Source organism: Periophthalmus magnuspinnatus, chromosome 5 (genome assembly GCF_009829125.3).
Source record: "Periophthalmus magnuspinnatus isolate fPerMag1 chromosome 5, fPerMag1.2.pri, whole genome shotgun sequence".
Classification (NCBI taxonomy): Eukaryota; Metazoa; Chordata; class Actinopteri; order Gobiiformes; family Gobiidae; genus Periophthalmus; species Periophthalmus magnuspinnatus.
The window spans coordinates 3,358,400-3,374,905 of record NC_047130.1 but is presented as its reverse complement, the minus strand read 5'-3'; the positions used below and the strand labels follow the sequence as shown (position 1 = coordinate 3,374,905).

Sequence of the window (16,506 nt, the reverse complement as noted above, 5' to 3'; positions counted from 1 at the left end):
TCTCATCCAGAGCCTCACTGTGGGTAAATATGTCCCCGAATATACAACTAACTTTACTTTTTAGCCATTTTCCACTTTTTACCTTGAGGAGGTGAAAGCTCTGGTCTGCATTCGAGCCATTTTCCAAGGCTCAGAGGGTCCAATTGTTTCCCCCACACTGAAAGCTGCTCCAGAGCTCTGCTAAAGGCTGCTTTGTGATTTTGAATGGACATTTTAGTGGCTCATTTTGCCATCACACTCTCATTTAGGCCGAGCACTGACCTGTGTCATATGGACATTGGATGGAGGTCAGGCGGCACCAGCTGTACTAAAGGGTGCACTAAAAGACAGGGTAGAGCGGATACACCTGCAACTCTCATGTACGGGGTTTTAATGGCAGAGAACAGCCCCCACTTTGGCAAAGACAATCTGTGAGAAAGCAAACTGCAAACTTTATCCAGAACTGTCCAGGGCTGTAGTCGACTAAAGAAATGATGGGTCAACTAAAGACGTGCTGTGTGCATCAGCGTGGCACTGACAGAAACCCTCTGAATTACTAGTACCTTGCAAAAAGAGCTTTGTATATAGATAAGTATGATCAACAACACATCTCACTCCATATATTCGCATTTCTCCTGTGATCCATATCTTTATTACTCTAACAAAATATTACATTAACTAATAAACAATTTGGCCGACTAAGACCATGTTGGCAGATTATCTAACTTTAAATAATGTCTACATTTGGAAAATATACTTAAACTAAACTAAACAATGATGCATTTAGGTGCTCCCTCTAATGTCAGCAATGGGTCCGGTGTCCAGTGATGGTTTATGGAGTTAAAAAGTGCATAGGCGAAGTCTTGAGTTTTACCTATGACGCAACAAAACTGGCCAAATGCAAATAGAGCGTCTTTGAGTGCTCAGACAAGATATCTTTGGGTCATTGGATTAATTAAAAGAGCGTGAAAGAAGCAAAAATACGACTCCAGGCATAATATGTAAAGGACTAAAGGAACGCAGCCCTACTGTTTACAACCTCCATTTTTTTTTTACTCTTATGCACCACACTATTTCTGGACCGCTGTCATGTTTACAAGATAAGCAGCGCAAGGGTGAAGGGACAAGCCTTTACTGCAGCATTATATTTTGATCCCACATTAAAATTCAATGTACCCCTTTCTGCGCTTTCAAAAGAATAAAGTTGTCTGCACACCTGAACAAGCAGAACTAGGTTAGATCTTGCATATGTTTACCATAATGGCTCCTTTTGTCCATTCGTCTGGAAACTAAGTTCGGCAAACTTTTAAATGTACTTCCGCAAAGTGCTTTCTCTTATTAAAAGTTCTCTGAAGTGACTAGTAGCTGTGAGAAATAGTGTGAAAATAGAAGCGGTGGGAAACATAAATGTTGTGGCAAAATTGTTTGGACTTTTACCTGAAACTGCGTCAGGAAGTAGAATAAGTATTTAGTAGTAGACTAAGTAGTTTTCTATACAGAGGGACATCCACTCGATCCATCATGCCTTGAGCCAAATTCCAAAGACAATGATGCAATCGTGTTTGTTTATTCCAGTGACACATGTGAAACGAAGCTCATTATTCACCCAATAAAATCTAATTTCTCTCACCTCAGATTAACAGAGTTTAGCCCTTCATTTATTGATTCTGCAGAAATCTGCTGTGTTTTTCAGCCCCTTGTGATATTTCTTTTTTCCCCTCGTAATCGGCCGTATTTGTTTTGAAATGGACATGTTCCTGACTAGCTATAGCACCTGTCAATCGTGCTCATCTGAACTCCAAGAGATCCAGAGTTATCAAAAGTAAATATGTTAGATTCATTATCATTGTGGTGTCAAAATCAATATGATAATCAAGTTTGAAATTAGAAAACACCATACCACGCAACACACAATATACTTTTTCAAACATGGACAGCTGAAACTAAGCCAGTGCACTTTTTTCATCCATCTTTCTGTGACTTCTGTGTACTAGCAGGTAATGAAAGGCAGTGGTGACATTGAAGCTGTAATATGTGTGAACAGCAGCAGTGTGGCTGGACTTAGCCCTGGCTGTGCACTGACACTGTTGTGTGTGCCAGGGCATTACAGAGGCCATCTTAATCCGGTTTGTCACATGGCTCCCCCCAGACCGGCCTCATTTCATGCTCCTGAACTGCTATTGATAGAGCCTTTGGTAAATGAGGCACGCAGCAATCGTTAACTTTAATAACCATAAAGATGTGAGCATGGCAGTCATACAGGCCCAGGAGAGGAAAGCCGTACAGGTGATTAAGAATCGACCCGTCCATCTCCTGTTTGTACTAATGGAATCACCTGTTCAAATTGTAGAGGCCATTACAGCCCACTGCCTCTTTGGGGTCCTCAAAACTGTACAAAATTGAAATTGATCTTAATTGGACAGGACAATGTTATGGCAAAGAGACAGCAAAATAGTAATGTTATATTGATGCATATACTTTTTCAGCGTGTCAAATCCAATCATTACTATTTCTCAATGATCAGTGACCTGATCATTGTGTTTCCCTGCTGATCTCCATGCTTTATTTCTAATCCGTAATCAAGTGTGAAAACCAAGCTAAACCTCAACAGCTGAGAGGAAAAAACTACATTGACTAGTCTGACTCATGCATGTCTGGGTCAGTGGATTCTGAGTCAGCGTTGGATTCTGGTGTGGACACTCTTCCCTTCTTCAGATTTCCTTGGTTAGCTCGGGGCCGCTAGCTATAGCCGTTGCGTACGTGTTTGTCTAGTCCACTTACTTCCCGGGAGAGAAAGTGAGATGCACCCATGTTAGGGTCAGTCTGAAAGCAGCCTGCAGCCCTGGAAGAGGTCAACAAAAGCATACGGTTCATTGCTATAAAGGCAACTGATGTGATGAATGGTAAAATCCACTGACCAGCTGACATGAGGGTCAAAGTTCACAGGATAAAATAAGCAGGGGTTAACAATAGCCTAGATTAACTGGCTTGTTATGGGCTGAGATGTATAGCACAACATAAAACTCCCAGTGCCGGCATTGGTCCCGCTTCTTTAAATGTGTTTGAGTGTAGACTCTGCTGCTATCCATCCTGCTGCAGGCTACCTTTTATTATTCATCGGCTTCACTTGGAGGAGAGCTTTTCACAGTGAGAATAAGTGGCCACAACTCGGGCCCTAGTGGACGATTTACTCTCAAGGCCAAGAATGTGTCAGTGGATACAGAAAAAAGTACAATGATGCAGATTGTTTTTAACAGACAGCTGCACATTTGTTTTCATATATGCAAACGTGTATGTAGACGAATGCAATGGTTTGCTGATGTAACATGTTCAAAACCTGGAATTGAGGCTGGAAATAGGTCATTATTAAATATTGTGTTCACTGTAAACCACAGTATTGATCTAAAACAGCTTGATGACATAATTAACGTCCTACTGCTAACCGTTCTGTCTTCATAGTGGCATTTCACCGTAGCAAGTAGTAGATTTTGTATTTGTTGATGATATTTTTATTGTTGATGACTATGTGACTTTTTTTTTTTTTTAACTGAAGCACTCAAGGCTTAAATGCAAGACATGATTACATGATTACTCAAACATGCATGGGTAATCATACAATTCAGAGTAAGCTACTGAATATAATATAATTAAAAGCTCAAACATTTTTACTTATGTGATTGGCTTAATTGAGAGTGGATTGACAACAGTACACCAGTCTACTGTTCACACATTTATTAAATATAAATTCTCATTTTGAAGTTGATATTATGTTGAAAAAAGACAGATACCAGAGTCTGCAGTATTTTTTTTAGTTTTTTTTTTTTTTTACTTTAGATCCTAAAACAACACAGCTATAAAACTGAGCCATATATGAAGCAGAAACCTTTCAATTTATATGTTTTATTGTGTATTAATTATCTGAATAATGTCCCATAATGTAATAAATGTGCTTGTTTAGATTTTTTAATGTCATAGACTGTATAGAAGAAGTGTACTAAGAGAGTGTGACGTCATTCATAGCGTTCAGCTCCAGTCAAGTCAAATGAAGTTCATCAAGGCTTGCAGGTAAAGCGGACAATTTGGTGCCGAGTTCCATATTTGGAATTCTGACCGCGAGTATCATAGCAACCAAAGAGCCAATCCAGAGCGAGGTTGATGAAGTTAACGCCACTTTTTGCCCGCACTGCTAGGTTAACACGGAACGCTTAGCCACTCTGTTAATCAAACCTGTTGCTAACGCTAGTGGGAGTGATCTCAGGAAAAGAAGCCTCCTGATTTGTCTCTTATTAATGTTCATATCTTGATGTACAGACACTATAGTGAAATAAAAAAATACCAAGATCATGTAGAGCGGATTAATATGAACATTTTAACATGAAAATGACGAGGCTCACTGCAGAAGTTATGGAAAAAAGAGGTGAAAATTGTTCAATGTAAAGAGAATTGGAGCCAGAGACGATGGAACCGGAACCATGTCCATTATCACTTCTTATTTGGAACACAGCTGCTAGCAGGTTAGCGTCCATTTATATATACAGTCTACGATATTAATATCCACTGGCAACCATTCATAATTTGTTTATTTACTATGCATTTTACATGGATTGATGCCAAGCCCTCAAACAATGGAATCCAGCATTTCTTTATTTATTTAATGGCTCTAACTGTTTCCTACCTAGCCTGTGATTAGGGACAACCCACAATCAAGAACAATTTTGTATGATGAGATAAGAAGTGCAGTCTCACTAACTCCTACAGTCTCCCAGCCTTTAGATACCACACAGTAAACCAAAGTGTATCAGTATGACCTTGGTTTCAACAGACAAAAGCCATTACAGAGATCAGCCACATTATAAGCGACACTTCATATGGCAATAACTCTACAACACTCCCCATTTTCTCGTGTTTCTCCGATTTCCAGTGCACATTCCGCCGCAGCCGCTCATTAGCAGGCTCTAATTGGCCGTTGGGCTAAGCTGAAAACAATGAAGCATCGATTTTCTTAAACATAATCACCTCATCCAGTCAGTTAATGGCTGCTGTCACTGTGGGCCACCAAAAGAAAAATGGCCAGCCAGTGGTCCCTCGGATGCCCTTCACCTCCCCTCACTAAAGGCTGGAGTACACAACCACCCACTCCATCTTAGCGGCTTGGTTTAACCCCTTTAGCAGCCTGACAAACTCGGAGCACTGCATCCATCACCACCTATACTCTGTCGCAAGCCCTCGCAACACAATACCACGCACCGATGCACGCACAAATATGGTTCATTAAGGTAGAAAATAACTAATAGGTACAAACAAATGTGCTATCGTTTAAGCGCTCAGGGATATTTTTTACTTTATCCGGTTGAAATGACAGTCAAGGTCCAAGTGGCTATTTATGTGTCTGCCTTCAGTCATTCACACCACACTTCCCCACTCTTTCCAGATGGTTCAGAGTCATCATGTCTGGCTCTAATAGTAATAGTGCAGTCAACCTAAGTGTGCTGCTGATCACCAGAGCTCAGCCCACAGACAGCGATCAAGAGGGCTGGCCTGCTCCTGAACTCGTCATCAAACCAATAAGATTGTAACTATGGCTGCTACTAACAATTATTCTGCTAATCAATTGGTCTAGTGATTCTTTCGATTCATACATTGCTGTGTGATTGATTGAGTGTGTAGTCCACTTAACGGTTATTCGATTACTAAATAGATATAGAAATAGATATAAATAGATATTGAAACTATTATTTCAATAACCAATTAGTTGTGATTACTCAGTTAACTTGTTGCAGCCCTACTTGTAACTTATAAATACTGTAAGGACAGATCATAGCTCAAGTTTTGTATTTCACTTAATCTCTAAATCATGATGTGAATGTTCAAAATATGTAGATATAACTGGCAAGGGTGATTTGTTCTTGCTGCATTCACATATTTTCTGGTTTGGCCCATGTTAGTCCTGTAGACTTGATTTAATCCTGTTCTAGTCCAGGTCTAATCCTCCTGTAGTCCCAGTTTACTAAAAGGTTTACTTTAAATGTTTTCCTAATTTTGATGTGCAATAGTGAACGTGCCCTTCGTAAAACGTCTGCAGGAGTGAACTGATATATAGCACCTCTTTCATTATTTAGTTACGTGGAGTAAAGTTTGCACATCAGAGATCGCCAAGACTTGAAAGCCAGTCTGCAGGTCAGGAAAAGCTTTGTGAAATATTCAAAAAGCAACACTTGGTGGGGTTTGAGGCTTAATCCCACTCCAGAGGTCTCTAGTCTTTTATAGTTATAGTATTCTGCAGAGGGAAATCTCACAACAGGCAGTGAGAGAGTGACACTAATACCACCCGACAGCACAGTCCAGCAGGACTGCAAATGTTTGCCTTTTAATCCAGGACTCTGTGGCCTTTGGTCAGGCTACCACAGACATTGATGGGAATGGGAGAAGAAAACTGTTGCCAAACTGGTCTACGGTGCCTGAAATTTAGCTGTGTAATACATTGTGCTATAGCCATTTCATTCAAACTAAGCAGCCAGTCTGAGGCCTTGTTGTCCTAGAGGAACTTGCCATGATGTTGTCCTCATCAAGGCACAAGATGGATAGTGGCAGTAATAGGTCTGGCAGGTCTCAGTATTTGCATTTTGAAGTACATGTAAACCAGGTGACGTACTTCTCTTGTCTCCAACTCCAGCTCTGTCCTGGGATGAGCTCCAGTTTAATTGTTGGACGTTGTTGTGGGCTGCGGTGGCTGTCAGGAGAAGATAAAGAGTTTTTCCTGAGGCGTGAGGAGAGAGGGGAGCAGTGATGGAGGGTCTTTGTGCTGCTGCTCCGCTGGCTGCATTAGCCCTACTCTTTATAATTGTGTGAAGGGGGCACTTCCAGTGGCTTGCTCATTACTCACTGGCACGGCCAGCCGCTGGCAGCAGACACACCTTGTCCTCTAGCTCTGCCTTTCCGTGCAGGATGCCCCCCAGCTCTGTCCCCCCTCCCCTTCCCCAGAGCTCTATACCTATTGTTATTTTGACCCATTACCACCATCTGCGCATATCACCTTTTCTTCTCCCTGAATTTTTTTGACACACTCCTTTGTCAGGCTGGAACCTATTGTACAGCTCTGGCTGTGACTGATGTCACCTTTGCTCCAGAGCTAATGTAGTGGTGGACTGTAGCCTCAGATGGTAAAGCTCTGAGGGAACCTGGGCACTTCAAGTAAATGCAGCAGCCATGCACACAATCAATGACAAATGTCTGGAGCAGAGATAACCAAACACAAGTGGACAGACAGCTGATTGGTATGGAGCGAGGACAGCCAGTTTGAGAGGCAATTAGACCATATAATTGAGATTCCTTGAGGGCCAATTTGTTACACACACTTACAGTCAAAGTGCTTAGTGAATGATCAGAGCGCGGCTCCATAATAATTGTCCTTGTGTTGGATTCTTATCTTCTGTTTATATTTCATTTGAATAATATTCTAAACATACCTCCAGTGAATGATGGTGTGAAGCTCTCCAGCTCTAACTTTATGTCTATATTCTGTGTGCAGAGGGAGGCACGTGCGAGGTGATCGCTGCTCACCGCTGCTGTAACAAGAACCGCATTGAGGAGCGCTCGCAGACAGTCAAATGCTCCTGTTTACCTGGGAAAGTGGCCGGGACAACACGCAACAAACCCTCCTGTGTGGATGGTAAGGACACACTGTACACCACTACAAGAATACTGTAGGCAAACATAAATAAACCTTTAAAAATATGCATTTGCTATTGAATTTAACTTTCCATTGCTAACTGTCGGCCCTCAGGGGGGAACTGTTGGGAGGACTCAGTAGAGCCTGTACACACCTGGGCAAGTAGCACATAGCCCACAGTACCTACGGCTGATGGAAATGAATAACTAATAAACAGCAGTCACTGGAGCTCCGGGCCAGTGCACCTGAATTACCTGACTGTGGAAGACAATCAGAGAGAGCCAGTTCAGTGGGCAGAGAAGAGTACTCCGAGAGCCGCCCAAGTCTACTGAGACAGCAGCATTTCAGCGAGCTCATTTACAGTCTCTCACCTGTGCCTCCTGCTCACATCAAAGTCAGAATTACACCCAAATATCTTCATTAGCACGGACAGGACATGAAGGGCCAGACAGCCTGCTCAGTGCTTTTCAGAGACCTGGTTAGTCACAGCTGACAGTCAAAAAAGGAAGCACGGAATATAAATTAGACACATAAGCCAAAAGGATGACACCCAAGTACTGATTCGATGAAAAATGACTCGGAAAGTCAGAACAACTTTTTCCTTTTTTTGTTCGCGACAGCTGAATTTCCGGGCCTTGATATATTGTGTTGGAGAAAGTGATGTTCTCTGGTTTTATACGGCTGTTGAATGAAACATTTGCAGACTCCGACCTTGAATAAAACTCAGGCATTTTGTACTGTGAAAAGAGAAGCAGACAGCCAGACAGATTGAGTGTATTATTTTACTTAGGATGACTAAGACTGACTCAGTAATTACCTCAATAGAACATGGCTGTGCTATTCCAATGACAGCGCTTTGGAGGTCAAACAGTATCCGTGAATCAGTTTCAAGTGCATGAATTTTCTGTCAATCAGCATTGAATTAATTTTGGCCTATAATTGGGGGAGATTTCTGTTGCAGGACTCATAGGCTCTGTGCCGGCCAAGGTAGAATGCTAAAAATAGAAGTTTTGTTAAATGGTCTCTGAATGGAAATAGGCGCTGTAATAAAATAAAATAAAAAAGTGGTGGTCTAAGTGCTGCATAGTTTTACAATATTATCTGAAACATGAAAAAAAGTTTGGTACTATTAAAGCGGCTAGACATCGAAACTCTGCCCACAACTACATTTTAAACAGAGCTGCTAAACTGGGCGGTGCCTGTGGACTAAAGAAGAGCATGAGAGAGGAGGAGGGGCAGGATCTCGGGGCATAAGAACAGATATTAGTCAGGTGACCACATTTTAAACTCCACCCCTGCAGTCAGATGTTTGTAATCGGAAACATCTGTCTTTCATTAGGGCAGTCTTGTGTGATGTCACCAACTTCTGGAAATTGCAGAGGTCACTGAAGGCAGCATTTTTATCAGAAAGCTGCAATGTTAATTTAGTTTTGCAGTAAAGTTACCAAAAGTAGATGCTATTAAAACACCATATACACATTTTACTTGCAAAAAAATTGATCAGGTTCCACTTTAAGTAGATTAAGTAGATCAACGCTGTTTAATCTTTGTAATGCTTTATTTATTTACATATTTATTCTAACTGAAAAGTACTACAGATATTGTTTTTAGGTTATTCAGTGTGCTGTTTCCAATTTTTACTGTCTTATAAACATAAAAATTGGTGGTGGTTGCAGTGGTGTAAAGTTGTTCCTCTGTCAGTAACCTTGTGCATTCAGAGCTTTCTAATTACTCACCACGATGAGTTTATAAATGCTTTTCACAACTCTTGAGACCAAAGCAGAGTATTGCTGTCACATTAAAGCTAACAACAACTAGCATGTGAATGTACCTCCTGATTATGATACATTAAAGTGCTTTATAATTAGATTAGCACGCAGCAGACATAGTTTGACCTCAAAAGCTGCTTATACTATATATCTGTACGGGGGCAAGGCGGATGTGGCTCAAATACACATGAACGTTTTGGGTACAGGGCCTTTAGCTACTAACATAATAACTTGTCGTTTTGGTTCTAGCCCCAAGCCTGGAGAAAACCTATAATAAAGGACATCATTGCGTGAAGCCTTTTGTGCTAGGGGGAGCTGTGCCAGTCAAAACAGGAAAAGAAGTCATCATGCAAATTTGAACTCTTAAAAAAATCCCAGAGAACATAATTTGACAGAGACAGCCTTTGCGTAAAATAACAGTCAACATATTATCATTTTTATTGCACTGCCAAGGCAACAGACCACAAAAGACTCATCGTGCTTTGGTGCGCCAGTGAAGGGCTGACGGCGTGGATGTTAAATGGCTTTTCGTGGGCACGGTTAACACTTCATGCCTCTGTGCCTCTCTCCCACGGCGATGCACAGGAGCTGTTAGTATATTGATTAACAAGCACTTATTGAGACGGCGCTGATAAAACTGGAAATGACAAGTCAGTGGGCATCACCAGGATGACACAGCTACTATTTTTAACATGTGAAGGCATCATGCAATAAATGTTTTTCTCACTTTAAATAAAAAAAAAAGTCTGTCTTGGATGTTTAACTGTGATATATTGTTGAACTAAATATAGACGATAAACGATAATATTAAAACCAAACCGTGAAGCAGAATTGTGCCCTATAAAGTATTCTAAATGTGCGATATTGTTTTAAAAAATGAACTGAAATAACTCAGTAGCAAAAGTAAACACTTAAGTAATTATTTTTTTGTATTTACGATGCAAAGTTATTTATTCAACCCTCTACAGCTCAAATCTTATCATAGTACAAAAAAATAACCAAAATGTTCCCACTAGTACAAAGAAAAAGTACAATCGCTAGAGTAATTATCATGACAGACCTAAAATAAATTGATAATCGCCAACAGAGATCGCCAGCTACTTAGGCGCAGATGTTCTTTGCTAGATTATTGTTGTTTTCAGTCATAACAAAGTGCAATTCTATTCAAAATAAGTAAATAAATCATCTGTTGGTTATAAGAAGTTAGAAAGTACATGTTGTGTCATTTTAGTGTATTTCCAGAACATTTTTTAAACCACTAACAATTGTAAAAATCATCATATTATCGTTAATCACAATTAGTTTAGCCTTAATTACCGTGACATTTCAGTATCACCCCACCACGCCCTCTGCCCTGCCTCGAGCTCATTGGCCAGCCATTGTTTAGAACAAAATCAAACAAATCTCACAGTTTGATCCTGAGTTTAGTGCTTCACTCATTGATACCACAGAAATCTGCAATATTTTTCAGTCCCCGGTGATTTTATTTTGTTCCCTTCTTTGTTTTTGTTCCCTTTTTTTATCCTTAGACACGTTGTTTTGATACGGGCGGACCTTGCATGACCCTGATTGGCTAATCCATCTGTCAATCATGCTCATCTGAACTGAGATACAACTTTGTATAAAGGAAGGAAAAGTATTCCGAATCTCAGGAGAGCTAATAGTGAATTAGCAACAACATCACCGTGCGATACAGGGCAAAGGACAGAATACATAATGTTGTAATGACTCATCTACGTGGCATCTATAATTAAGTTAATTTAATGCCTGGATGGAGGAGTTTTTATTATGTAAAAATGAAACTCGGATTTGACAGTTTTTTTTTGGTTTTTTTTTTTTTTTTTTTTTGGTGAAGCGAGCCTACGGGCCGCTGTGGCACTATGGTGAGGGATTATAGACTTTCGGAGTCAGCCCCGTGTCCCAGATGGAGCGCTCTCCCCGGGTCCTGCTTTATTAATGTCCCATCCAGATGAGGAACGATCCTGCCGCCCAGCTCATCCCAACGCCCCCTGGGGGACACCTGCTGCCACTGTACCATACACAGGTTACGCTCTCATACAAATATATACTCTCAGAAGAAATGGGCAAGGCTCTGGTGAGAAGTTGTCTTTAGAGGTCACTCAGTTTGGACAGTTACACCACTTTTATTGTAATTTTACAGAAGAAGGCAGGCTTGAGTGTGTGATGCATTGTGGGTCATTAACATCAAACCAGCATGAACAGCAGCAGCGTGTTGTAGTGCCATCGTTACATGTTTACAATGTTGTGAATGAGGCCACACAGGGTTGACTCAGATCCGACTGGTGAGCGTTTTTGGATGTTATTAATACAGAGGGATGTGAGGACAGCGTGCGGCCGCTTGGGTCCCGTGTCAGCTTATCCCCGTGGTGGGAATTGATTATCAGTTTTGACAAAGAGAAGTTATGTCCTAGTTATGTCAGGCCCAACAAGGCTCTTAGCGACGAACACGCTTTGTAACAAGTCAAAGCTCCTATCTGCGCAGGCCGGCCAGCTTCATCGCACGAGCTAAGTTTAGCCGCTCCTCATCGCTCCACTGCTAGTTTTTATCCTTATATCAACATTAGCTTCTGAAAGAATGTTTTAAATATATTTGTGTGTTGTCACTTTTTAGTTTTTTTATATTTCATACACAGAAAATTGACACTTTTGACCCTAAAATTTCAAGTGTCCTTTATAAACAAATGAAATATTTATCAGGAATAGATAGTTAAAGGTGCACTCTGCTACTTTTTACGTAGATCCCACCTATGGAGATACTATGGAGTTACTTTGCTTTGCCTGGAATGTTTCACGGTATGCCTTAAACTATATCTGTCAGGTATTTCTATTGCTCAACAATACATCCTCATTGTCCACAGATCTGATGTGTAACTTGGGCTTGTGGTGTCACTTGCTTGTTTCATTGGAAATGGATATGTTTAATGCCGTGCTAGAGAAAATTCCAGGCAAAGCAAAGACAGCTCAATGGAAACAAGCAGTTACCGGATGCTCCATTAGAAAAAGGTGAATTGTGTAACAAAAAAAAGTTACAGAGTTCACCTATAAAGTAAAATTATAGTTAAAGTCACCACTTAAAAGGCCTATACCAGTTTTTTCCCCATGTACTTGAGAAAAATTTGTCTTGCCTATTGTATAAGCCAGGGGTGTCCAAACTTTTTTCAACGAGGACCGCTTACTGAAACATATTTGAAGCATATTTGAAGGGCCACAGACCAGTGTCGATACAGAGAGTCAAATGGTGCATTTAACACGGGTTTGACAGAGACATTATACCTTTAATAAGATTATTTGAAGATTATTTTTAGGTCTGCGTCACAATGAAATGTGAGGTTATTCAGATTATAGAGGTAGAACCACTTTAATTTGTTGTAAAAATACTTCCTGATCAATTGGGCCAGTTTAGGAGGAGGCACGAGGGCCAGCAAAAATTGGTCTGAGGTCCGCATTTGGCCCCTGGGCCGTAGTTTGGACAGCCCTGGTATGAGCAGATCTCGAGGTCAAAATATGTCCTCTTTGTGTTGTACTAATTATACAGTGGTTTATTTGTTCAGGAAGTGAGCATTAGCCTGTTGTTAGTGTAAATGTAATGACAAAATTCTGCTCTGGTCTTTAAAAGTTGTGAAAAGCATAATAAGGATGCTTAGAATGCATGAGAAATAACTGTTTAAAATTAACTATTCTTTTTTCCCCCACATATTTAAGACGCCTATAAGCAAATAAGACTGACCTAAACATTCTAGTAATTACAAATGTTATAGCTAGAACACAAAACACTATAAACATAAATACATCAAAACTCTTAATAAATAATAAGAGGAAATAATCAAAGTAATTAGACCCTGGTGATCTCTCCAGTCCATCCATGAAAAGCCCTGTGCTGTGGTTTACATATGCACAGCCACATTACATGGCAGATATGTACTCATTTAGCCTGTATGCAGATGCTGTAAACGCACACACGCTATCATTTGTGTCCGCGTGTATTTGCTGTAGACACGGGCAGATGGAGGCTGCGGAGCACTGATGGGGAATGAACCCTTCTGTCTGGCTGCAGGCGGGTGTCGGCGAGCATGGCAGGTTGTCATGGTACATTTGAGATACATCCACAGGGAAACGTACAGAGATTTACAATGGAGGAGCAGCTCTGCTTACTCACATACAGAGAGAGAGGAGCGAGGTTTAAAGTCAATGTAGCATGAGCTGCCGGAATACAATGCAAATGTAAAACAGGGAAACTTGTTGTTATGGGAAGAACAAATGTGTCTTTTGAAAGTTAGTTTTAAGATTTGAACTTTGAATTCATGTTTAAGGCGTGGATGATAACTGGGTGGTTGTTTTTCACATATACTGAAGCCTGCCTAGATGTACAAGTGTTGTTTAAGTTAGCAGTACATTCATTGATTTCCAGTGTCCTTTTTGATAGAACACTTTATCCATCTCAGCACAATTAGTCTTAGCAAAAGGTTGGGTTCATGTGACATCATAAAATTATAAATTGAAATCCAGTTTAAATTAAGAATGAGGTTTGTTTGGAAGTCCGTGAACTGTGAAACTGAGAGATCTGTCAAAATGTAGATGTTGTGTGTTTCTTTTTTTCTTATCAAGGCAGTAACTGGAGGCATTATCCAATCAATAATACATCTTTGTTGTTGGTTTCAGTGGTGGAACATAAAGTAAAGTACAGATACCTAAAATGTGTACTACTTATATCTGTACTTTCTTCTCTATTATTTTTGAACAGGACTGGAAAGTAAAAGACTTTTTTATTATTATTGTTTGAGACCTGCTGAAAAGATTTAGGGTCTGTTTTTTATCAAGTTAACAGTTTGAGCAAAGAAAAATATGCAAATAAAAACAGCAACTTCAGAAAATAACGGTTCAATTATTTCTACTGGACAAAACTCAGCACAAAGCTTTAGACCTCAAAATATGCACAAAATAGTCTTACTTTTTACTCTTTAAGTACTTTTTTAAACAGTTACTTTAATACTTTTACTTAGATTTATTCATATGATATTTTTACTTCAGTTTTTTTTTTTTTTCTTTATTTTACCTAAGTAATAAAATGGATACTTCTTCCACCACTGGTCAGTTTACACCTCTAGATATAACAAATGTGTGGGTCTAAAAAATGAATAAAATTAAAAGATTTTCAGTTTGGTTATTTCTTTAAAAAGTTCTCTAAATTTCTTTGAACTGACATCACATTTTAGAATGAACACAGAGCTGGGGATTGTGTCACACATCATATGATTTCCATTAGACTAATATTAACTCATGGAAAGTTTAAGATATTAAATACTAAATATAGCATTCATGTAAAAGTACTCTGACAATATAAATGCATTTACCAGTAGTGACCCAGCAGCTTATCAGGTTGTTCCACGACTCCTTGTTTACCGTTTTAGGCCCGAGCCCCTACAGGGCTTAGGGCCTATTGCTTCCACAACGATGAGTGCATGGGCGCACAACTTTTTGTACCTGTTAACAGTTTCAGACCGGCCCAGGTACACACAGCGAATGGTCTTTTAGGTCCTGAGCTCTATGTGTAAACCATTGCAGCAAGTAGCAGGCTGACAAATATTATTGAAGGTCTCCTTTTCCATGAACTGATATACCTCGTGCCTATAGAGCTCCACAAATGCTTCAGAAACTAACTGAGGGCTTGGCTTGGGTAGAGTGCTAAAGCATAGACGCAAAAGCAAAAACACCTTTACTTTCTGACCAAACACCAGGACAGATACAGTATGGTACAGTACAGATAAGAACCAGCAATCCCACAATCCTCCTGGGCACACTGAGCTTTGAGTTTGTGGACAAGTTGCAGATAGTGATCCTGAAAAGGTTTTTTCGTCTTCCACCGATGTCTCATCCGATGGAGCTCATGCTGAAGCTGGTATTAGACCGCCGACCTTTGACCTTCCTGCAGAGTCTTGACCTCAAAATGGAGTGGAAGGGTCGTGCAGTTCTTCTGTATTTGGTGTTTATCGAGTGAAGCGGTGTATATTTGTCAGAATGGGAAGAAGTGAGTATTGCCATCTGAGTGAGTGTAGGAGAGATGTGAGGTGTTTGACCACTTCAAAGAAACACAAATACATGTTTATTAATGTATTCATAAGAAAATAATGCTACAAAGGATGTATTTATAGAAACTACTTTGAAGTTTTTACAGTCCACACAATACAAATGACTAATTAAACATTGCTCATTTTTCTGCTGTACAATAGTTTGAACGGATGTTATTTTTCGTAATGTAATTGTCTAAGGTAGTGAAAAGATAAGCTTAAGGGAGTGCTGTTATATTTTTAAAGTCTTTAAAGTGCCATAAAAATTGACAGAATTGACAAAATCTCATAGAAACTTTGAGAGACACTGCAACTTATACATATGATGGGTGCATGATTGATTGTTGGTGTTCGGAGGGGTCAATGGAGCAGATTGTCAGCTTTGTTTCCATCAGTCTACCCCGGGGCAGCTGTGGCTACAATAGGAGAGTGTGCAGCAAATTAATAATTGTGTATAGAGTGAATATACCACTGTGTAGCACTTTAAGAGGCTTTGACGAACCCGTAAAGCACATTGCAAGTGTAAGCTATTATTATTTTCATTAGTAGTAGTAATAGTAGCAGTAGCACTTAAGCAAGACTGATCATTGTAATAATTCATCACAACGGCACACAACTGCAGGTAAATAAATACCCTTGGTCAAACACATGTGTTAGTAAAGATTACATACATGTTTATCAAGAGAGCAGTTAATTAGAATGGCAAACACTGGGCTGTGAATAGTTAATCAAACGTGTGCCTTCTCCAAGAGTAGTGGGGATTAATGTAGAGTAATGACTGTGTGAATGTGACCTCAGGTTCAGGGGTCCTCTCTCAGTACAGCTAATTACACTCCTGCTTCATTTGCTTCATGCTCCTGTGACCCTGCCCCCGTTTCCTACAGCTCCACTGCACCAGGCGGGATCACGTATCTTAGCCTCATTAGGAAGAAAATCAGTTTTATTTAATCAAAAGATCCACACCTTTGCCAATGCCAGGGAGGTCGCCTCAATAATACAGAGT

At 40.1% G+C, this 16,506-nt stretch overlaps 1 protein-coding gene across 3 annotated transcripts in view; it reads left to right on the top strand.

Annotated features, from left to right (window-relative positions):
• LOC117370817 (chemokine-like protein TAFA-1) overlaps window positions 1–16,506 on the top strand; it is a 124,569-nt gene that overhangs the window by 88,810 nt on the left and 19,253 nt on the right. For all 3 annotated transcript variants that reach the window (XM_055221784.1, XM_055221782.1, XM_055221783.1), the window contains exon 3: window positions 7,508–7,648. In XM_055221784.1, the coding sequence (XP_055077759.1) occupies window positions 7,508–7,648 (141 nt within the window). The remainder of the gene's footprint in view (window positions 1–7,507; window positions 7,649–16,506) is intronic.